This window comes from Rousettus aegyptiacus, unplaced genomic scaffold, assembly GCF_014176215.1.
Source record: "Rousettus aegyptiacus isolate mRouAeg1 unplaced genomic scaffold, mRouAeg1.p scaffold_m13_p_2, whole genome shotgun sequence".
NCBI lineage: Eukaryota > Metazoa > Chordata > Mammalia > Chiroptera > Pteropodidae > Rousettus > Rousettus aegyptiacus.
In genome coordinates, this window is record NW_023416295.1 from 126,555,194 (window position 1) to 126,578,761 (window position 23,568).

At 35.1% G+C, this 23,568-nt stretch overlaps 2 protein-coding genes and 3 pseudogenes across 2 annotated transcripts; 1 reads left to right on the forward strand and 4 right to left on the reverse strand.

Moving 5' to 3' along the window:
• Window positions 1-2,466: 2,466 nt before the first annotated feature.
• LOC107521279 lies at window positions 2,467-3,152 on the reverse strand (annotated as a pseudogene).
• A 5,508-nt stretch (window positions 3,153-8,660) lies between these two features.
• On the reverse strand, window positions 8,661-8,779 carry LOC118614307 (annotated as a pseudogene).
• Window positions 8,780-12,353: 3,574 nt separating this feature from the next.
• LOC107521273 (olfactory receptor 6C2-like) lies at window positions 12,354-13,357 on the forward strand. Its single transcript, XM_016165820.2, has one exon. The coding sequence runs from the start codon at window positions 12,354-12,356 to the stop codon at window positions 13,290-13,292; it is 939 nt and encodes a 312-aa protein (XP_016021306.2). The 3' UTR covers window positions 13,293-13,357.
• Window positions 13,358-14,103: 746 nt separating this feature from the next.
• LOC107521278 lies at window positions 14,104-14,467 on the reverse strand (annotated as a pseudogene).
• A 7,802-nt stretch (window positions 14,468-22,269) lies between these two features.
• Window positions 22,270-23,279, reverse strand: LOC107521275 (olfactory receptor 6C4). Its single transcript, XM_016165822.2, has one exon. It carries the CDS (start codon window positions 23,255-23,257, stop codon window positions 22,328-22,330), a length of 930 nt encoding a protein of 309 aa, XP_016021308.2. The 5' UTR covers window positions 23,258-23,279; the 3' UTR covers window positions 22,270-22,327.
• Between the last annotated feature and the right edge of the window lie 289 nt (window positions 23,280-23,568).

The window sequence follows — 23,568 nt, forward strand, 5'->3', positions numbered from 1 at the left end:
AATTCCACACAACATCCTGATCTGTCACAGATACTTTGAATGCAGTTAAATCCATAGAGTCATAAGGGCTATGCTTGCATAGAATTTTGGGCCATCTGGGGAGTTTTTTTTTGTTATGAGCAGTTTTATGGATTATTTGATAAATGGCCTGGAAAAGAACTTTCAAGTGTGGTGTATATTATTTCTCAAATGTGGTATATTGTACCCCTTGTTTACTATTAGAAGGTGCAAAGGCAGTTATTTTTGTTTCACTTTGAAAGTCTATCCTGATATGTCCTTAAGATGTCTGGAATCCCAGAATCTTCATTGAGGAAGCAGGGAGCTACAGTGTTTTGGAATTTATCTTCCTCCCTTTGGCAAGCATGTATCTTACCATGGAATCCAGCTACTCTTTGTTTCTTAGGTCTTGTTGTCCTCATTAGAGTGGAGCAGTGTGATGTTTTGTGAGCTGGTGAGTTTAATAAGCAGTTATTACTGTGTAGCTACAACCACAAAATCTCAGTATCATACCAATAAAAAGCATCTATTTCTCTTTACATCTTTAGATTGGCTTAGGGTTAGCTGAACTCATCTTGGCTCAGCTGGGTGATTGTATTTTAAACTGTGGGTCTGGCTAGCCTTGGCTCTTTTTGTAGGATAGTGTCATGTCTGCTCTGTATGTATTAATTCAGGTGTCCAAGGCTAAGGAGCAGTAGCTCCTTTGGTGAAGCTCCTCACTCAAGATGAAGGTGAAGGAAAAATACTGCTTTCTCAGGTCCCGTACTCTTGGAGTCTTCTGTTCTCTCTTAAAGAGATAGAGAAAAAAGAAACACATGTTTTTCAGAACAGATATGAACATGGAAAGGAGATGCTTCTTAGGAGAAGTCAGGAGCCATAGGTGGAATAATGGGGGATTTTTGTATGCTTTCAATTTCTTAAAGATATTCACATCATAAAGGCTTCTAAGCAAAGCTTGTTAAGAGCTTGGAAAAAGAGGTAAACAGGTGAAAAGCCAAGGCTACTTAAAATACTTAGAAACACTTAGGAGAGTGAACCTTAAAACCGGTGGGTAAGAGGTTGTATTTCAGTTAGACTCTGGCACCAGACAAGTTTAACTACTAGTGCTAGTTCAAGCACTCAGCTGTGTGACCTTGTACAGATTATTTCACCTCTTTAATCTTCAGTTTCCTCATCTGTAAGATAGAGCGAAATTAGGCAGATCTAAAAAGTCCATATGAGGCATGCCTTGCTAATTTATTACTCTCAGTATGTAAATTCTCAAATGATCAAGGTTCTTCACTTAAAAAAATGTTCAATTCTAGGCTCCCGTATTCATTTGTCCAACCATCCATCTATCTTTCCATTATTTATTTATCCATTTGATAACTAATTATTGAGTACCTACCATTTCTCGGTGTTATAGATAGAATTGTGATCAAGAAGATATTATCCCTGCACTCCTGAATCTTACAGAACATAGGTGGACACAGACTTTAAATATATAGCCATTACTGTGACATACTAGTAATGAGAAAGCACAGATACTAGTCACGACCACAGATATTAGGGAATATAACACAGATATTAGAAGAACATAGGTTATTCTCCTTTTCATTTCTTCACTCTTGAGATTTCAAATTTCTAAATTTTCAGCTCCCACCCACCAATTCCCACTGTAGTCTGATTTCTTTCTACTCCATCCAATTTCTACATTTGCTGAAAATGACTGAGATCAACATCATACTATTGTTAGTTCTCATACTTTAATTCTTCATGTTAATTACTCTCTGCAGCATTTCACATTGTCAGTCACCTATATTTCTTGAGACATTTTCTTCCTATAAATTCCACAAATCTATTGCCTTTCTTATCATCTCTTCGGCCTCTTCTGCTCTTTAAATTTGGAGAGAACCCCTAGAGTTTAATATTTGAACTTCTTCATACTTGCTTTTATTCTCAATTTCCTCTATACCCACATAAATTACTATTCCTAAGTCCATAAATCTGGTCCCAGATCCAGATGCCCTGAAGTTATAGGCATTTAATTTATTTAACGTGAGAGTTAACTTAATTCAAAACTAAAACTATCATCTTCACAACATTTTCCTTCTCTGTTTTGTTTTATTGAAATTAATGACAACGTTTACTCAATCCTGTTGGACTAAAATTTTGTGCTTCTACCAACAATATTATTTCAATCCAAATTTCTCTTTCTCTATTTTTGCTTGATCAACTTATTCCTGCTTAAGACTCAGTTAAATGGCATTTCCTCCGAAAACATATATTGATTCTCTAACTCAGATCAAGCTGCTTTTTCATCTATAAAACCTTAATCATTTATTTATATGAACACTTAACAAGTTATAATTTATTTTCAAGTCTTTCTTACTGACCTGGAGTTTAACTTTTTATCAAAAACCTAGTAACTTGTAGAGAGCTTGGTACATAGTAAGAACTCATCCATTAAAGCTTCAATTCTGAAATTCTTTAAAGATTCACAAGCTTTTTGACTGTATCCTTGAAGGCTTGTTTTACCTATTGGTTCCATAGGGTGTAAATGAAGGGGTTCAACAAAGGTACAATTGAAGGATAAGTAGAGCTACTCCCTTGTTTAATGCGTCCCCTTCTTTTGTTGAGGGCTTAACATAAATGAAGAAACAGTTTCCATAGGAGAGGGAGATGACAATCATGTGGGAAGAACAAGAGGGAAAGACTTTTGTTTTTTGATGGGCAGAGGGGAGCTACAGAATAGTCCTGATGATGAAGTGTAGGAGAGAATCACTAGCACCGGAGTGACCATTAGGGTCACAGATGCCACAAGGAAGACAATCTTCTCTATGAGGCTGTGTCTGAACAGGAGAGTTCCCCAAGGGGCTCATAGATACAGAGATAATGATTCAGTCTGTTCAATGCACAAAATAACTATTAACCAGACAGCCAAGAGCAGAGAACCAGCTGGGTACAGATTCTGCTGCTCACAATGGTTACATAGTGAGCATGGGACATGGCAGCCAGAAGATAAAACTGTTGCTGCAAGGAATATGGCAAAGAAATACTGAGTGAAGCAGCCAGCAAAGCTGATACTTGTTTTAAGTTGTGATGCCGATCAGGACCCAGGAAGTGATGTTTGTGGAGGAGATTTCTAAGGAGGAGAAATTCCAAAGAAAGAAATACACAGGACCTTGGACTTAAAGAGGATTTTATGAATTTGACCTCGAAGGCAAAGGAAGTAAAAGCTAAAATAAATGAATGGGACTACATCAAACTAAAAAGCTTCTGCTCAGCAAAAGAAATCGTCAACAAGGTAAAGAGACAACCATCCGAATGGGAAAATATACTTGCAAGCAACATCTCCAATAGGGGCCTAATATCCAGAATATACAAAGAACTCATACAACTCAATAACAGCAAACGATCCAATCAAAAAATGGGCAGAGGACCTGAACAGACACTTCTCCCTAGAGGACATACAAATGGCCAACAAATATATGAAAAGATGCTCAACATCGCTAGCTATTAGGGAAATGCAAATCAAAACCATAATGAGATACCATCTCACATCTGTTAGAATAGCGATCATCAACAGGACAAGTAACAACGAATGTTGGAGAGGATGCGGAGAAAAAGGAACCCTCAGACACTGCTGGTGGGACTGCAAATTGGTACAGCCACTATGGAAAACAGTATGAAGTTTCCTCAAAAAACTAAGAAATGATCTACCGTATGATCCAGCAATCCCTCTACTGGATATTTACCTCACAGATTTGAAAACTCAATCCAAAAAGATAGTTGCACACCAATATTCATAGCAGCACTATTCACAGTGGCCAGGACATGGAAGCAACCAAAGTGTCCTCCAATAGATGATTGGCTAAAGAAGCTTGGTACATATATACAATGGAATATCACTCAGCCATGAGAAGAGATGAAATACTGCCATTTGTGACAACTTGGATGGACCTCGAGTCAATCATGCTAAGCGAAATAAGCCAGACAGAAAAAGTAGAAAGTCACATGATATCGCTTATATGAGGGATATAAACCTAAAAGCAACAAATGAGCAGGACAAACAAACAGAGACTCATAGACATGGACTATAGGCTAGTGGTTACTAGTGGGATGGGGGAGGAGGGGGGAAGTAGATGGGGTAAAAAGGGTCAAATATAGAGTTTAGGGGAAGGGTGAAGTGGGTAAAGGGGATCAAATATATGGTAGCTGAAGGACACTGGACTTTAGGTGGTAAACACACAATAGAATATACAGATGTCAAATGATAATGCACACCTGAAAATTATATAATTGTATTAACCAATGTTACCCTAATAAACTTAATTAAAAAAATTAAAATTAAAAAGAAACAAAGAAATAAATAAATAAAATAAAATTAGGTAGCGATGAATGTGGCTACAAGAGAAAAACCACAAAGTAGTTTGCTTTATTTTTTCCTGGTTTAATGAGATAAAATTGACTTACAACAATGTGTAAGTTTAAGGTGTACAACATGATGATATGATATCAATACACATATTGTAAAATGATTATCACATAAGGTTAATTAACATATCTATCATCTCATAGAATTACATTTTTTTCTTTTTCTTTTTCTTTTTTTTTTTTTAGTTTTATGGTGAGAATACTTAAGATTCATCCTCTTAAATTTAGGATATACAATATAGAATTGTAATGAACAACGCTAAATAAATATTAACAAATTTTAATCATTCGCCTCTTGTTAAACGCTAGTATTGCAGTGTTGTCCCATACCAAACAAAGAAATAGAGAGCAAGGAATAACTGCTCTTGAAGTCCTTCTTAACTCCATCAGATGTAGCGTAGATTTGAGAACTTTTTAGACCATTGGGTTAATGATGAAATAGTATTACTTTTTAGGTGATATAGAAAAAGCCTTTGTGATATCAATTACCCATTCCTCAAATCTCCCACTCCGGGTTCCATGCAAGGATACAATCTTACTGCCACTTGGCTTTGTCAGTTGCTTCTTCCAAAGTTCAAATAAGACTTCAGTGCCTTACCAGGTCCATCTCCTTCAATACTGATAAAATGATTACCTATTTTAATACCTCCACTTTGTTTTCTAATTGACAACTCAAGCTTAATATATCCAAATCTAAACTCTAGATTCCCTCACCACCACCCCTCAACAAAAAAAGCAGCTCATTCCAGTTATCCCCAACTCAGTATGTGAAAATTCCATACTTTAATTATTTAGACCAAAAACCTTAGAGTAATTTTTGACCCCTCTCTTTAGTTTACACCTAATACCCAACCCAGCAGCCAATTCTGCTACCTCTACCTTCAAAATACATCCAGAACCTACCACTCTCTCATTTCCACCACTTCTTGGTGGCTAGACACCACCACCTTCCACTTGGATTATTGCAGCAGCTTCCAGACTCACCTCTCTACTTTTGCTCTTGTCCTGTACTGTCTATTCTCAACACAACCTCCGGAATGATACTCTCAAAACCAAAAACTGGATCATATTATTTATATCCTCGAACACTCTGAGAGCTTCCTGTCACTCGCAGTATAAGCTGAAGTCCTAACAGTGGCCCACAAGACCCTGCACAGCTGGTGCCTCTCTGACTTCACCTCCTTCCTCCCTTGCTCACTATGTCCTGGCCTTGTTGTTCTCTCTTATCCTCAAGCACACCAAGTATGCTCGTGTCTCAAGATCTTTGCACTGTTTTTTCCTTCTTCCTAGAATACTCTTCTACTGATAACTGTCTGACTCCCTGCCTCACTTACCACAAATGTCATTTTTATTACCCACCCATTCTAGCTCTCTTCAACCCTCTTACCAGTGTATTAGTTCGATGGGGCTATTGTAACAAACTACTACGAACTAATGGCTTGAACAGCAGAAATGTATTGTCTCACAGTTCTGGAGGCTGGAACCCTGAGATCATGATGTCAGCAGAATTGGTTCCTTTTGAGGGCTGTGATAGAGAATCTGTTCCAGGTTTCTCTCCTAGCTTCTGGTGGTTTGCTGGTAATTTTTCAATCTCCTTGCTCTGCTCATCTAGTTGTTTTTTCAGTTCCTGAAATTGTTGATATGATTCATTTCAAATCTCACTGATTTTTTTCAGAAGTACCATCCTGCATTTCTGTCATTTAAGTTGTATATTTCTATGTCTATAAGCTTATTTTCTGGAGATTTTTCTACTTCTTTCTGAGATGCCTTGTCCCCTTGGTTGTTCATGGTGTTTAACAAACTATTTCTCTGCCTGGGCATTAATGGAAGTGTATTCTGTTATTTTTCTAGAAAGAAGGTTTATTAAATAAAGGTCTCTCTTTCGCCAGCTGCAAAGAAGTTGCTTTTCTTTTGGTTTCCAGTAGGTGGTATCTAAGCCTCTTGGCTCCCTGCTTTGTATAAATCGTTAAAATGCTGTTCAAAAAATTTTTTCTTGTAGATATTTAATCACGCTCGCTACCCTCAGTTTCAGACCCTGTCAGTATTAGCGACAGTCTAGGCAGGGTTTGCTCAGATTCCCCTGGGGTTTTGCTGTGATCTCAGGCTCGGAGGGCATGGGGGGAGGGTCCCTCTGGATCCGGGTTAAGGACTGCTGTTCAGCCTCGGTTTTGCAACCCGGGTTGGTAAAAATCAGCTGTTGTTTCCTGTGGTCCTTCCCGCTTCTCTGTCCTCTGCCCTGATATCTGGGCCCTCTTCCGCCCAGTGCAGTAGCTCACAGAAGACCCCCAGGCAGGGCTGTTCAGGAAAGTTCCTGCAACTTCTCCCCTCTTCCTTCTCCTGTAGGGAGCTCCAGCTGCTGCGCAGGCAGTTTCTTTATTTCTCCCAGCCCACGGCTGGACACACGGGGTTCTGACCTGTGGTAGCTCTTATGTGCGGATCCCATGCTCAGACGTGCTGGTGTGCAGTTTGGGTGTTTTTTGTTGAGTTTTAGATATTCAGCTTATTGCTGTTTCAAGGGGAGAGATCTGAGGATGTCTGTCACTCCATCCACCATGTTTACTGATCTCTCACTACCTAATTTTATAATGCTCTTTTTGCATCCTGTTTAATTGATTTCTACCTACAGATTACGTGGAAAACAACAATACGTCAGCAGCAAGAAACCATAGCAGTAGCAGTATGCATCTTGGATGGACTTTCTCAATACTTACAGTTTGAGATTTTGGTTTTGATTTTCCATTTTTCACCCACATGTTGAGTATATTTGAAAATCTGGCAATCAACTTTCTCACCTTGAAGGATTTTCATCTTTAAACAGTTGTGCAATTTTTTTCAAATATTTTTTGTTAGAAATATTATTTACAATTGATTGTATTCCCAAATTTCTTTACAGCATATCAACTAAAGATTAATATTCTCAGACCTGTCCGAGTGAAATATTTTTTTTTCCTTGCTATTCTTGGAGGGACAGAATGTTATCTCCTGGCCACCATGTTCTATAATTACTGCGTGACCATCCATAAAACCTCACATTATGCCACTATCATATAAACAACAGAATCTGTAGGATCCTTCTCCTTTAACATTGAATACCAGCATTGGTGGCTGGCCTCCAACTCTTAGTGGTTGTTTGGGAATTTGTGATTTACAATCACTGAGCATTTTGTCAGAGATACCTCTTCGATCCTAAACAGCCCAGTCTCTGACACATGGTTAGTAGGGCCAGTGGTTATTGTGTGTGCTGTGTTAACCTTAATCGTAATCCTCTTGTTTTCTGTAGATACCATAAGAACAGTTTAAAAATTCCCTCTATCCACTAAAGGAAAAAGGCCTTTTCACCCATCTTTTCCACATGATTGTGGTCACCTCTGGAGGCTGCATAATTTTCCATATCAAACTTTCAGCATGGTCCTATTATTGCATCTTTTTCTCTCTAAGGACATATCTCCACTGGTGCTTGGTTTAGAATTTTTTTTTTCCAAAGAAAATTACATTTTAAATACATTAGAGACTTTAAATCAGGGTCTCCAAGGACTTTTAAAAATTCAATTGTTTTCTGCACACTTATTCCAGATGGTGGAAATAAACAGAGTTGTAAGTGCAAAAACACGTTTGTCCAGAGACAGTTAGAACACCCACTTTTACAGGGTCAGAGAGCCTTCTCATCTCCTCCTTGCTCTTTGAACTTTATTATTTTCCTTTCAACTGTCCAAGTTCACAGAAATATTTTCTAATTTTAAATTAGGATGATATTTCTTATAAATTCAGAAACCATGTGTATATATGTGGCAAGTATACGTTGTTAGGGGCAAGGGGCTAGGAATGCACTTAGACGATCCTACTAGTATGTTTTTGTTCAACTGCGAGGCTCACTAAGGTCGTTTGAGGTGTAGCTTCCTGGTGAAACAATAAAGAATGTCAAAGGTAAGTAATGAGATGTTTTCAAACCAGACACAGTTCCATAGGTAATTCATAGAGAAAAGTATTTGTGATTATGTTTCACTTTCATAAAACAAATGAATTACTAGTTTCAATATTTGTTTATTTTTGATATTTTATTAAGATAGTAATTTCTGAGATTATTTATAGAACCATGCAAACTTCCACTACATCGACAATGTAGGCAGGACTCGTTTTATTTTATTTTTATTTTTATTTTTATTTATTTATTTATTTTAGGTGAGACAACCCTTGGTTGATCTCACAGATTGCAAAGACCTTGTCAGTTTACAATTCCTTATCTTTTACACAGACAGTACCTGGTCTTTCTAGGTGGTCTCCCATCCAAGCACTAACCAGGCCTGACCCTGCTTAGCTTCTAAGATCATATGGGATCTGATTTGTTCAGGGTAGCATGGCCATAGACAGAACTCATTTTATATATCATTAAGTTGGTGTAGTCCCACATACAGTAATTTGATTGACACGGAAATAACTTTCCTTATCTCTTTCTCTTCCTCTCCTTTCTCTCTTTCTCTGTCTCTCATTTATCTATCAAGTAGCTATTATTTATCTCATTTACCATTGGTAAACATTTCATTTTTTATATTTCCCCTCTTTTAGTACCAATATCGCCTACTTGCAAACTATTTGTCTCGTAAATCCAGGTTAATGTTCCCTTTTCTATTATGATATGGTAACCTGGCAATATACTGTGAATTTGTAGTTGATGGAAATTGATACTACTCACAAACTGATATGCCTCACAAAGACAAAAAAAAAGCTTCATTTTCTCAGTCCCAGGGAACCTACACCTCATAGATATTTGTGGGGTATAATGAAAAAAGAATGAAAGACATTTAGAAGAAAATAATTTGTCTTATGAGAAGATGCTTTTAAAAAAATTCCCTAGTGTGGAAGAACTTGAAAACCTAGAAAAATAAAATCCAATAATAATATAGTGTGAGCCACATTTGTCATGTTAAATTTTCTAGCAGTACAATGACAAAGGTAAAAAGAAATAGGTGATCTTAATTTTAATAATATATTTTATTTAACTCCATATATCCAAAATATTTACATTCAACATTTATCCAGAATATAATTATAAGTGGTGTATTTTATATAATTGTTTTCTAAGTCTTGAAATCTGATGTTACAGTACATCTCAGTTTGAACTAGCCACATCTCAAGTGGTCAATAGCCATATGTGGATAGTAGTTACTATTTTACATAGTGGAGGCCTAGAACATTGAATGAAAATAGCAAATAGTGGAATAGACCTATGTAACTGATTAGGTTATTTCAAGAATAATTACTATATTGTTATTACTCAAACCCTAAGTTGCCATGTGCTGTCATATACCGTGCAATATCACATTGAAAGAAAAACTGAGTATGTAGAAAGTGTAGTAATAAAGGTCAATTATCTGCTTGGCAGATATAAAATTTTATTTTTGAATATGTATATTAACATGTTTCCTAAAGTTAAAACTATATAAAGTGTTTACTGATGGAAGCATCACTCCCTAATAGTATTTTTGTTCCTTTTTTCAATATAGAGGAATAACAGAGAATGTTTACATGCTGATGAAACAGATCTAGAACAGTGAAAGAAATTGATGATGCAAGGAGAAAAAGAGATACTTCTTGTAGAGCTAAGTGTCTTTTTTGAGATAATGAGAGAGATTGGTCTGAGAAAATAAGAAAAATAATACCAAATATGTATTTAATGTTAATTATGTGCTAAGTGCTATTGTAAGCATACTAAATGTTACATGTTACATGTTTTATCTCATTTAAACCTCGCAGTAACCCTATGATGTAATTCCTGTTAACTCCACTCTACAGATTATAACACTGGGAACACAGAGAGATTAAATGACTTGCTTACATTCGCTCAGCTAGTAAATGACAGAGATATGATTTAAACCCAGACAAACTGTTCCAAGGTCCATGCACTCAAACTCTGTCCCTTACTGAAATGTGTATTACACTTCTGTTATCATAAAGGAAAATAAAGCATGCCTTGATATCTTTTAGCTATTTATATTTTTATCATATTTTAAAAATTATATTAAAATTATCATACATCAGAATCTCCTCTGCTGAGGACAGAGAGGGAAAATAAGGAAATAAGAGAGGAACTTAGAGAAAGTTAGGAGAAAGTGTCATTGAAAGACTATTTTTTTCGGAGAAATCTAGTTAGACCTTTAAATAATCCCCAGTTCACTAGAGGAGGGATGTGGAGAGTCTAGGTAGGGCATAAAAACTATCTTCCGTATGTTTGCATTTTATTTTATTTTATTATTTTATTTTATTTATTTTTAAATTAAGTTTGTTGGGGTAACATCGGTTAATACAATTATATAATTTTCAGGTGTGCATTATCATTTGACATCTGTATATTCTATTGTGTGTTTACCACCTAAAGTCCAGTGTCCTTCAGCTACCATATATTTGATCCCCTTTACCCACTTCACCCTTCCCCTAAACTCTATATTTGACCCTTTTTACCCCATCTACCTCCCCCCTCCTCCCCCATCCCACTAGTAACCACTAGCCTATAGTCCATGTCTATGAGTCTCTGTTTGTTTGTCCTGCTCATTTGTTGCTTTTAGGTTTATATCTCACATATAAGTGATATCATGTGATTTTCTACTTTTTCTGTCTGGTTTATTTCGCTTAGCATGATTGACTCGAGGTCCATCCAAGTTGTCACAAATGGCAGTATTTCATCTCTTCTCATGGATGAGTGATATTCCATTGTACATATGTACCACGCTTCTTTAGCCAATCATCTATCGGAGGACACTTTGGTTGCTTCCATGTCCTGGCCACTGTGAATAATGCTGCAATGCACATCGGTGTGCAAATATCTTTTCAGATATGGATTTTCAAGTCTTTGGGATAAATACTCAGGAGAGGGATTGCTGGATCATACGGTAGATCGATTCTTAGTTTTTTGAGGAAACTACATACTCATTTCCATAGTGGCTGTACCAGTTTGCAGTTTCACCAGCAGTGTCTGAGGGTTCCTTTTTCTCTGCATCCTCTCCAAAATTGTTATTACTTGTTCTGTTGATGATAGCTATTCTGTCATCAATGATGGTATCTCATTGTGGCTTTGATTTGCATTTTCTCAATAGTTAGTGATGTTGAACATCTTTTCATATATTTTTTGGCCATTTGTATGTCCTCTAGGGAGAAGTGTCTGTTCAGGTCCTCTGCCCATTTTTTGATTGGATCGTTTGCTGTTTTGTTGTTATTGAGTCGTATGAGTTCTTGTATAGTTTGGATATTAGACCTTTATCAGAGATGTTCCTTGCAAATATATTTTCCCATTTGGATGGTTGTCTCTTTACCTCGTTGATGGTTTCTTTTGCTGAGCTGAAGCTTTTTAGTTTGATGTAGTCCCATTCATTTATTTTAGCTTTTACTTCCTTTGCCTTCGAGGTCAAATTCATAAAATCCTCTTTAAGTCCAAGGTCCTTCAGTTTAGTTCCTATGTTTTCTTTTATGCATTTTATTGTTCGTATGTTTGCATTTTATTAGATAATACAACTTGTAGCAAAATAATTTTAGATTTTAGTCTTTGAGTACAAAGGTTTTGGAATAAAGAGACTCTATGGCCCATAAAAATATAGCTCAAAAGTGATCCACTCTTGATACAATATGGGAAATCTCAACCGAAGTATGAATAAAAAATAATTGAGTTGGAAATAGTACTGTGAATTGGGAGATCCTGGAATATTTAAAACAATTACAGAAGCAGTAATTTTCAAGAGAAACTTCCCATAAGCATAGCTTTCCTGTGGTACATTTTGGAGGAGTTGTAGGAACTACCTCAATAAAAACCTAATTATCAAGTTACAGAAGGATGTGCCTGGTTTTGCTTGGTATTGGTAGACATTGTCTGATTCTGTCATACTTTGATATTGCTCCTCAGATCCAATTTCTGTGACTTTTACGCGAAGATTGGCAATAGTATGAAGTCAGTGATGAGAAACCATTCAGTAATAACAACGTTCATCATACTGGGTTTGACGAATGACCCACGACTTAAGATTTTGGTTTTTATCTTTCTGTTTATCACATATGTGTTAAGTGTGATCGGGAATCTGACCATAATTTCCCTCATCTCGGTGGATTCTCATTTAAAAACCGCTATGTATTTTTTTCTCCAAAACTTCTCTTTCTTGGAAATCTCATTCACAACTGCCTGTGTCCCAACATATCTGTACATCCTATCAAGTGGGGACAAAACTATCACCATCAAAGCCTGCTTCAGCCAAATATTTTTCATTGTCCTCTTTGGAGCTACAGAATTTTTTCTCTTGGCTGTGATGTCCTATGACCGCTATGTGGCCATCTGCAAACCCCTGCATTACGTGACCATTATGAACAGTAGAGTCTGCAGGAATCTTATCCTGTGTTGTTGGATATCTGGCTTATTGATTATCCTCCCGCCCCTTGGCCTGAGCCTCCATCTGGAATTCTGTGACTCTGTTATTGACCATTTTTTTTGTGACGCTTCTCCAATACTAAAGAATTCATGTTCAGATACTTGGTTCATAGAGCAGCTGGTTATATTCTGCGCTGTGTTGACCTTCATAATGACCCTTATGTGTGTCGTTCTGTCCTACATATACATCATTAGGACGATTCTAAGAGTGCCCTCTGCCCAGCAAAGGAAAAAAGCCTTTTCTACCTGTTCTTCCCACATGATTGTGGTCTCCATTACATATGGCAGCTGCATTTTTATGTATGTCAAACCTTCGGCTAAGGATGAAATGACAATTAATAAGGCAGTTTCTCTGCTCACTACATCTGTTGCCCCTTTGTTGAACCCCTTCATTTATACTTTGAGAAATAAACAAGTAAAACAGTCTTTCCACGACATCCTCAAAAGACTTGTATTTCATTCGAAGAAGCATTAAAACAGCATGCTGGGAATTCAAATTAAAACATATATCATTGGAATATGGATAGAACTTGAAGCCTTGAGAACGACATATTTTGACAGAAATTAAAGAAAATTGAGAACATCTAAGAGAATGTTGAAGAATCTAGCATTATGTAGGTCAGCATTTTTCTACTCCTCTGAAGCTGCTAACCCATTTTATCTCCTCTAAACTGTAATTCAATCAATGTTACTTTGTTGGATTAAAGATTATTTTAAATTCTTCAATGTCAATTTCTCCATCAAGGGATGTAATTTCTTTCCTCTCCCCTTTCACTTGGCTGGGTCATAGACTTGCTGCTGATCATAAGTATGCGGTAGAAGTGAATTTGCATGATTTAGGCTAATAGTCAACACTGGCCCCCATCATCGTGGCCCTTGAAATTAACTGTCATTTTGTCAACATTTTAGACCATCTACAGTTAACATTTTTGTACTTTTTGTCACAGAACCACCCAACAATGGGCCAATAGTAAAAATATTTGGTGGTCACTTCATATATAATTGGTTATAATTGATATTGCTGAATGTATTTTGGAACTAGATATTTAAATGTGTGCAATATTACTTGTGCTTGTCTGGGATGTTCTCAATAAGGAACTGTCACCATTAGTACAGTGGTATTAAGATGAATGCACAACCTGGGAACCTCACTAGCCTCTCCTGGACCAACCATGTAGTTAATGTAAATCAGTAAAGGATAGCAGGGGCTAAAGAAATTACTCTACTAATTAAAGAGTTGGTAAAAGCAGGAGCTTAAAAAAATCATTCAAATGCTTTTTTTGAACATATCCTCAAAATTTTATTGTCTTCATAATAAAACAAAATTCGAAGCTTAGAACTGGATCACTTGGCCCTTTCTCTTCTTATCTACTCCCAGTTCAAATGCTTGCATCTCTTAATAGCCAGCATTCTCTTAGATCTGCAGTTGGGCTCAATGCATTCAAGCCTCAGGACAGTCTTCTTTGTAGTTTTAGCCTTTTTGTGGAAAACCAACTTAGTCTGCCCACCATACCACTCTGCTTCCTGTCATAACGCAGCTTTCTCTGCACATACAGAGTCTTTACTCTTCTTGTACTGTCACTTTGTGCGGTTGGTGCATGCCACACTTCTTAGAGAAAGTCTCTGGCGGGTTTTAGAAACGTTCACCATGTTTGTGAGCACTATGAGCACGCAAAAGCCATCCAAATAATTTAACAGACTGCCCTCGAATCAGGTCAGTTAGTCTTTTTATGTTATTTATTTATTTTTTTTGGTGGTGGTGGGATTTGTTATTTATTCATTGTGATGCGTGAAGTTCAGGTGTTTCCTTAAGAATATGTGGTAGAAAATACTGAGTTTTATAAAAATGTAGCACCAAAACAATACTTTATCTTCATCTCATTTCATAAATTAGTTATATGCGAGCAAATAACTGCTTTAGAATACAAATAGATAGGAATGAAAATTTACAAACTGTTGTGTGATTATTGTTCAGATATTTTTGTCTACTGTCTTCAATACTTATTTTAGTTTAACTGCTACTTTCTAATTTACTTAACGATATAATACATAATCATGATTTGTTCTTAAGTTGAGCTTTTCTTTATTGGGAAATTTTCGATTATTGATTCAATCCCCTGACTCATTATTCTGTTCATATCTTCTATTTTTTCATGATTCTGTCTTGGTTGCTTGCATGTTTTCAGAAATATTCGCATTTCTTTTAGGTTATTCAATTTGTTGGTGTATAATTATTTATAGAAGTCTCTTTTGATCCTTTGTATTTCTGTGGGATCAATTGTAATGTCTTTTCTTTCACTTCTGATTTTTAAATTTTGAGACTTCTCCCTTTTTTTTTTTTTTTTAGTCTTGCTAAAGAATTGCCACTGTTTATCGTAAAAAAAAAAAAAAAAAAAACCAGCTCTTAATTTTGTTGGTCTTTTCTATTGTTTCTGGTCTCTATTTCTTTTATTTCTGCTCTGATGTTTATTTCATTTCTTCTGTCTGCTAAATTTGGTTTTAGTTTATTCTTTTAAAAATAATTCCTGTAGTGGACATTTATGTCATTTTATGAGATTTTTCTTTTTTATTAATGTAAACATTACCACTATAAAGTTCCCTCTTAGAACTGCTTTTGCTGCATCCCATAGTTTGTTATGTTGTGTTTTCATTTAAATTTTTTCAAGATTTTTTTTTCATCTACCTTTTAATTTATTCTTTGACCCATTGGTTGTTTAGGAGTTTCTTGTTTAATTTCCACATATTTGTGAATTTTCCAGTTTTCCTCTTGTTATTGATTTCTAGTTTTATGCCATTCTTGTCAGAAAAGATACTTGGTATAAAGTAAATCTTAAATTTTCTAAGACTTGTTTTGTAACCTGACATGCTCTGTCTTGTGGAATGTTCCATGTGTGTTTGAGAAAAATGTGTATTTTGTTGCCGTTGGATGAAGTGTTATGTATATATCCATTAGGCTTATTTGGTCTAAAGTACAGTTCAAGTTCAGTGTTTTACTAATTTTTGTTTGGATAATCTATCATTTATTGAAAATGGGGTATTGAAGCTTCCTATTATTATTTAGTTGCTGTCTGTTTCTTCCTTCAGATCTGTTAATATTTGCATAATATATTTAGGTGTTCCAATGTTGGGTGCATATATATTTAAAATCAATAATCTCTCTATTATTAAATAATGGACTTCTTTGTCTCTTATTACAATTTTGGCTAAAGGCTATTTTGTCTCTTGTGTTTCTACTCTTGCTTTCTTTTGGTTTCCATTTGCCTGTAATATCTTTTCCATCCCTTTGCTTTGAGCCTCTTTGTGTCCTTGCAGCTGACATGGCTCTCTTGTAGGCAGTATATAGTTAGGTTTCATTATTTTTATCCATTCAGCCATTTTCTTACTTTTGATTGGAGAATTTAACCTATTTACATATAGATTAATTTCTGATAGGTAGAGACTTACTAAGGCCATTTTATTAATTTTTTTCTGACTGTTCTGTAGATACTTTTCTTTCTTTCTTTTCTCTTCCTTTATGGAGATATGCTTTGATTCCTTCTTTTTATTTTTCGTGTATTTTCGGTAGGTTTTTGCTTTGTGGTTACCATAAGGGTTACATAAAATATCTTATAGATATAACAGAACAGCTTATTAATCCAATGACTTAACTCTGCATAGAAAAATTACCCTTTTATTCCCTCATTTTATGTTTTTGATGTCACAATTTACATATTTTTATATTGTGTATCCATTAACAAATTATTGTAGCCATAGTTATTTTTAATATATTTATCAATAAACTTTTATACTAGAGTTAAGTGATCAACACAGCACCTTATTACAGAATTAGAGTATTATGAGTTCTACTGTGTACTTACTTTACCATTGTTTTATATTTTCATGTTTTCTTGTTACTGATTAGCATCTTTTCATATCAGCTTGAAGAACTCCTTTTAGCATTTCTCGTAAGGCATGTCTTGCGGTAATGAACTCCCTCAACTTTTGTTTGTTTGGGAATGTCTTTACGTCTTCTCCATTTCTGAAGGACCACTTTACTAGGTAACAGATTCTTGGTTGGTAGTTTTTTCTTTCAGCAATTTGAAGATATCATTCCATTCTCTCCTGGCCTATGAGGTTTCTACAGAGAAACCTCTTGATAGATTTATGGAGGTTCTTTTGTATGTGAGGGATTTTTTTCCCTTGCCACTTTTAAAATTTTCCTTTTTTTATTTAATTTTTAAAAATCAAATGTATTGGGGTGACATTTGTTAATAAAATTATATAGATTTCAAGTGTTTAATTCAATAATATGTCATCTGTATACTGCATTGTGTGTTCACCACCCAAAGTCAAATATCTTTTTGTCACCATATATTTCACCCCCTTTACCCTTATCTACTTCCTTTTAGACAATTTTATTATAATATCTTGGAGAAGATTGTTTTGGGTTGAAATTAGGAAAGGACTTATGAGCTTAATGAACTTGGATGTCCAAATTTCCAGTTTTGAGACGTTTTCAGCCATTATGTTTTTAAATAAGCTTTCTCCTTTTCTTTTTTCCTCCTCTGGGACTCTAATGATGCATAGTTTGCTTCTCCTAAAGTTATCCTATAGTTTATGTAGGCTTTTCCCATACAGTTTCATCTCTTTTCCTTTATTCTCATTTTGGAAGAAGTAGTAACTTTCCTCAGTCTTTAATGACTTTCTTCAGGAGAGAAATACCTTCCTTCTGCCCTGTTGAGGATTCTGAGGCTTTGTCACATCTTTTTTATGCATATACCTGCTTCATGCTTCTGTTCCCTATTGTGGGGAAATTTTTAAGATTGTGTTTATTTCATTTATTCTACTTGTTATAGTTTTAAATTTTTCTCATGTTTTCATTGGATAATTTTTATTTTGTTGATTTAAAAGCTATAAATTATATTTTATTTTAATAAAGAAAACCTTAACTTAAGATTCATCTTTGTTTATTTTCATCTATAGATTTCTTAAACATTTATATTTTTTTCTTGGATAACGACATATTTTCTTTTTGTATATTACTTTAATCTTTCTTCACAACCCCCCAAGTACAGATTTCTAGAATTTTCATTGTGCTTTTCTTATCATATAGATTTTATTTCTTTTATTCTTCTTTGAGCTTTATTTTTTCTGAGTCTTACTTTTTAAAATAATAAAAATTTACTTTATATGATTAATGTAAATAAAATATCCTTTTATGTTTCATATTACAGTAGTCCCCTCTTATCCACAGGGGACATATTTCAAGATCCCTAGTGAATGCATGAAAGCATAGATAGTAACGAACCCAATATATACCATATTTTTTCCTATACATACATACCTATGATAATTTAATGTATAAATTAGGCATAGTAAGAGATTAGCAATAATAACTATTAATAAAATAAAATATGACAATATACTGTAATAAAAGTTACATAAATGTGGTCTTTCTTTCTCTCTCAAAATACCTTATTACATAGTATTCACTTTTTCACTTAAAAGAAGCACTTCATGGCTCATCTTTGGCACATCTGAATTGCCAGCATCACTACTCTTGTGCTTTGGGCCATTATTAAATAAAATAGGGATTACACGAATACAAGGACAGTTGATTTGATAATCAAGATGGCTACTGAGTGACTAATGGTCAGGTAGTATAAACAGTATAGGTATAGTGGGCAAAGGGATGATTCATGTTCCTGGTGGGACAAAGCAGGATGGTACAAGATTTCATCATGCTATTCAGAATGGCACATAATTAAAAACCTATGTATTGTTTATTTCTGGAATTTTCCATTTACTATTTTCAGATTGCAATTGACTGCAGATAACTGAAGCTGTAGATAATGAGAGACTACTGTATTTGCATTGTCCTAGGTTTATTTAGCATTTTGAGTATTACTTTAAAAAAGTGTTTTTAAAACTTGTTATTTGTGTGGCAAACCTTCTGAAGAGTTCTTTACTTTCACATTCAAATGTCTGATTTCTTAAGGTGTATGTTATTCTTATTCTCAACATACTCAGATATCTATCTTTATTGTAGGAAATATATTATTTTCTTCTTTTTCTCCCTTTCTCTTCACCTATAACTTACCTCATAGATTTATTTTGACATCTGCACTTGATTTCTGAGGTCTGTCTATTATCTATCTATCATCATCATCATCATCATCATCATCATCATCATCATCACCACCACCATCTATTTACTTGTCTATCTACTCTAATCTCTTTATTGCTTGCTGTTGCTTTATGAGATTGTTTACCAGCTCTAATATTCTAGTTCACTATTTTTGTTTTGTTTTTCCCTCTCCTGGTATTAACCTCATCTGCTTATTCTTTAGTTCATTTATTATGCTTTTCGACAGTATTTTTTACCTAGTTATTTTTATAATGTTTTGCCCTTTATTTTACAGGTATCGTTATTATCTTTTTGAGGAAATTATACTTATTTTAAATTGTTGATGCTTCTGTTTGCATCATATGTTGTCTGGTATGTAATCTTGTATCCCCCACTCCACACTCCAGCCCCCTACAGTGGATATATTTTTCAGATGGGTGGTTATTTTGGCTTCCGAACTCATGATCTCTGTATAGGTTCAGCTACATTGTCTAGTGATCTGTATGTGTAGAAGTTTAAGCTTTAGTTTGTGATCATCTGGATGAATTTAAAGAAATGATAAAGACGATCCTCAGGCTAGAGAGCCCAAGTCATTAGAAAAGTGTTCTTACCTCACTTGGCTTCTTAAAAAATTCTTTTTTTTCTTTTGAATTTTATATTAAACACTTTGCAAGAAGCCCCGGTGAGAGAAGACTACCTGTTTAGATTTGTAAAACGTAAGCCCACAACCTCTGGGGACTTAGGGAAAGAAGGTAGAAAAACAAATGCCCAAGAGTGGCAGTTAAGCCTTCACTTGTTTTTGTTATCTCCTCACCCTAGCAATTTTCCCTTACAATTTTAGGTACATAAAGCTGTTTCTTTTGATTCTTGTGTTCATTAATAATAGGAGGGATAAAACCCACTGAATATTCTAATAGTTCAGCTGCAGAATCAGTAAATTTATTTTTTTGCTTATCTATGACTTAGATCATGTTCCAAGAATGTATTAACATAAGGCCAGCTTAGATGTACAGTTTTATAAGAGCGAAACTTGTATTTCTTTTTCTTTTCTTTCCTTTCCTTTCCTTTCCTTTCCTTTCCTTTCCTTTCCTTTCCTTTCCTTTCCTTTCCTTTCCTTTCCTTTCCCTTTCTTTCTTTCTTTCTTTCTTTCTTTCTTTCTTTCTTTCTTTCTTTCTTTCTTTCTTTCTTTCTTTCTTTCTTTCTTTCTTTGTAGAAGTTCATTAAGAAGGTGATACATTCCTTCTGAAAGTCACTTCTAAACGATTATATTATAATGGCTGGATGAAGCCCTGGCTAGTTTTCTTAAACTTTGACTTACACCAAGTAATGTTATTCCTTATCTCAGCATGCTCAGAGTTATCTGGAGCACATGGAGTTGATGGTAGCCCTAGTCTTCATAGTCCACAGCCAAGTGTTCTGATTGGCTTTATCTGAAGTACGGCTAGGCCCTTCACTGATCTGGCTATCCAAGGATACAATTAGTCATAAGAGGAATGGAAATAAGCTTGTCTTGCTGCAGAGAAATTTCAAGTAGAATGGCCAACATTTTTACAGTCCCAGTTATATTAAACCGATCAGTTTAATACTTATTTTATTAGCTAAGTTCCAGGTTCTTGAAAAAGATGTTGTTTGCCATTATCATCCTGTTATAATGGATAGCATTTATTAGACACGTAATAAGTAACGACTTTTTAACTATTTTATACCTATTATCTCATTTAATGCTCAAAACCATCTTATAAGAGAGAAACTATTATTATCCATATTTTAGAGTTGAGAAAAGTAAGCCTTAGGTAACTCTGCTAGAAGGCTGAAAATCTGAGATTTGAACTAAAGTTTATATTTTTAAACACTATATAGCATTGTTTTCTACTTCACCATAGATTTTGGTAGAAAGGTGAATTTTGGAGAAGTTAATGACTCAGATGTGGGTTTTTAAGTACATCACTCTATCAATGAATAGTTAGCTCAGTGAATTTGGAATAAATGCAAAGTCATCACTGATCTCTTGCTTAGTCACCAAAGAAACCCAGATATTTGAAGTAGCAATGGCTTTAAATAAAAAGCCTTTTATTAAAAATATTATATACTTGTCAATATTTTCTATGGTTCTGGAAATTATCTCATGATTAGTTCAATACAATTTGTTCCTTACATGCTTAAGAAGCACCATTCCACTCAACATTATTACCACATATAAAGTATGTGGTAATATGGAGCCAGATGATGTTCCACTTGTACCCCAAACATTAGCCAGAATTCTACAATGCATTAGGATATTATTAAACTATTTGTAAGTACTCAGATATTCAAAATGTCAGTTCCATTGAAGTTGAGCTCCTTCTGCCATCTATTCAAATTTAAGTTGCTACCTTGAGCATCCTATCCTTGGTAGAGCAGTCTATTCCCAGTTGGTTGCTAAAACTCATAATTTGGCACATTCTACATATAAAGCCATATTGGTACTATATATTCTTCTTTCACTTTATGAAACAGGCATCCATACTTATGTTAACAAAAGCAAAAATTTGGGGAAGAAGTAAAAGAATGGAGCCATATCACGGAATTTGTTTTTTTCTAATATTTAACAAATGCAAACAAAAATCACAATTAAAAGATCATGAGAAACTACCAAAGAGAGAAAGTGAGATATCTTAGCCATTACCTTAAAAAGATGTCAGCTAAGAAAAGCAGCACTAGGGAAGTGAAAGGCTTTTAACCCTGCCTCTAGAAACCTCTTCTAACCATAACTTCTAAAAAATAAACATGTAAGTTGACTAAATCTTGAGAATTTTTGCCTCATTTGGAGAAAAGTAGACTGAATGTATATCATTTAAAAATGTTTTCCTTCGTGGAAAGAAGGAAGTTGTAATGGCTGCAGTGGAAAGATAAATGAAAAAGGGGAGGTGAATAAAAATCATTGACACTAATCGAATAGTCTCCAGGGCCGCGTGATGAAGAACGGTGCCAATGCTAGATTTCCTTCAAAACAACACTGATAATATCACTTCCTTTATTAAAACTTTGATTGACTCACCAATGTCCGACTAATTCCACAATTCGTAATTAAATACCTTTATGATTTGGCCTCTCTTTTTCATTCTAGATTCTTATCTTCCAACTCTCCTAAGTAAACAATATGTTTTGCCTTTTAAATTTCAAGTCATTTCCAGAAAGTTAATTCTTTCTATAAATTCTCATTTATCTTTTCTTAATAACACTTACCATGTTATTTTTTATTTTTTGTAAACTTATTACATAAATTTACAGGTTATACAACTTTCTATCACACTAGACTGTATATTCCTTGAAATTAGGACATATGTCTTTCATACTTCTATCCTCAAAGGCTGGTTCAGCACTTGAAATATGGTACATTCAATAATTGAAACGGATTCTGTTTTTTAAAGCTGCACAATCTTTTTAATAGTATGCTTGAATGCTTTCTTTACCTGCTGATTCCTTAGAGTGTAAATGAAGGGGTTTAATGAGGGGGTAACTGAAGTAATGAGCACAGCTATTCCTTTGTTGAAAGCACCTTCTTCTTTTGCAGAAGGATTAATGTACATAAACATGCAGCTTCCATAAGAGAGGGAGATGACAATCAAGTGGGAGGAACAAGTAGAAAAAGCCTTTGTCCTTTGGTGGGAAGAAGGGATCTTCAGAATGGTCCTGATAATATATGCATAAGAAAGTGTCACTAGTGCTAGAGTAACCACCAGAGTCACAGATGCCAAGAAGATGACCACCAGTTCTAAGAGGCTCGTGTCTGAGCAGGCAAGCTCCAGGAGAGGCCCATAGTCACAGAAATAGTGATTCAGTACATTGGAGGCACAGAAGTCCACTTGGCTCATCAGGAAGATTGGGGGTAAGATTGCCATGATTCCCCCCAGCCAGGAGCAGAATACAAGCTGTATGCAGACTCTGCTGCTCATGAGGGTCAGGTAATGCAAGGGTTTGCAGATAGCCACATAGCGATCATAGGACATAGAGGCCAGGAGGTAAAACTCTGTTGCCCCAAGAAATATTGCAAAAAAATATTGAATCAAGCATCCAGTAAAGCTGATGACCTTATTTCCTGTTGTCATGCTGGTCAGAAATCTGGGAGTGAAAATGGATGTAAAAGAAATTTCTAAGAAGGAGAAATTCCGGAGGAAGAAATACATAGGGGTCTGAAGGTGGGGGTCTACAAGTGTAAGTGTGATGATAGTCAGATTTCCTAGCACACTTAGCATGTAGGTGAGGAACAGAAAGATGAATATCGTGACCTGGACTTCAGGTTGATTTGTGAGGCCCAAAAGGATGAACTCGGTAAGTATGGTCCTGTTTTTCATTGTTGACTTTCAGTAGATCTAGAGGGAAAAGATGAGAATGATGAAAACTGAAGTTTCTCAGGGTCGAAGAGATACAGCTGATTGTTACCAACAGAATCAAGTCATATATCACTCTCCATCTATTCCTGGACACTTAAGAGGATGTATTACAGAATAATTAATCATTTTTTTCAGAAGAGTATGTTTTTGAACCTATCCTTTTCTCCCAAAGTCTTTATAAAATCTTCACAGTTAAATCATTTTCTTCTGACTCTATTAATCTCTTCTATTTCTGTATTCTTGGTAGAATTATCTCTATTTGATTCTGTTTT

Bases quoted from the DNA above. Each gene is read 5' to 3' on its own strand.
- LOC107521275 (XM_016165822.2), bottom strand. From the start codon at position 23,257: ATGAAAAACAGGACCATACTTACCGAGTTCATCCTTTTGGGCCTCACA.
- LOC107521273 (XM_016165820.2), top strand. From the start codon at position 12,354: ATGAGAAACCATTCAGTAATAACAACGTTCATCATACTGGGTTTGACG.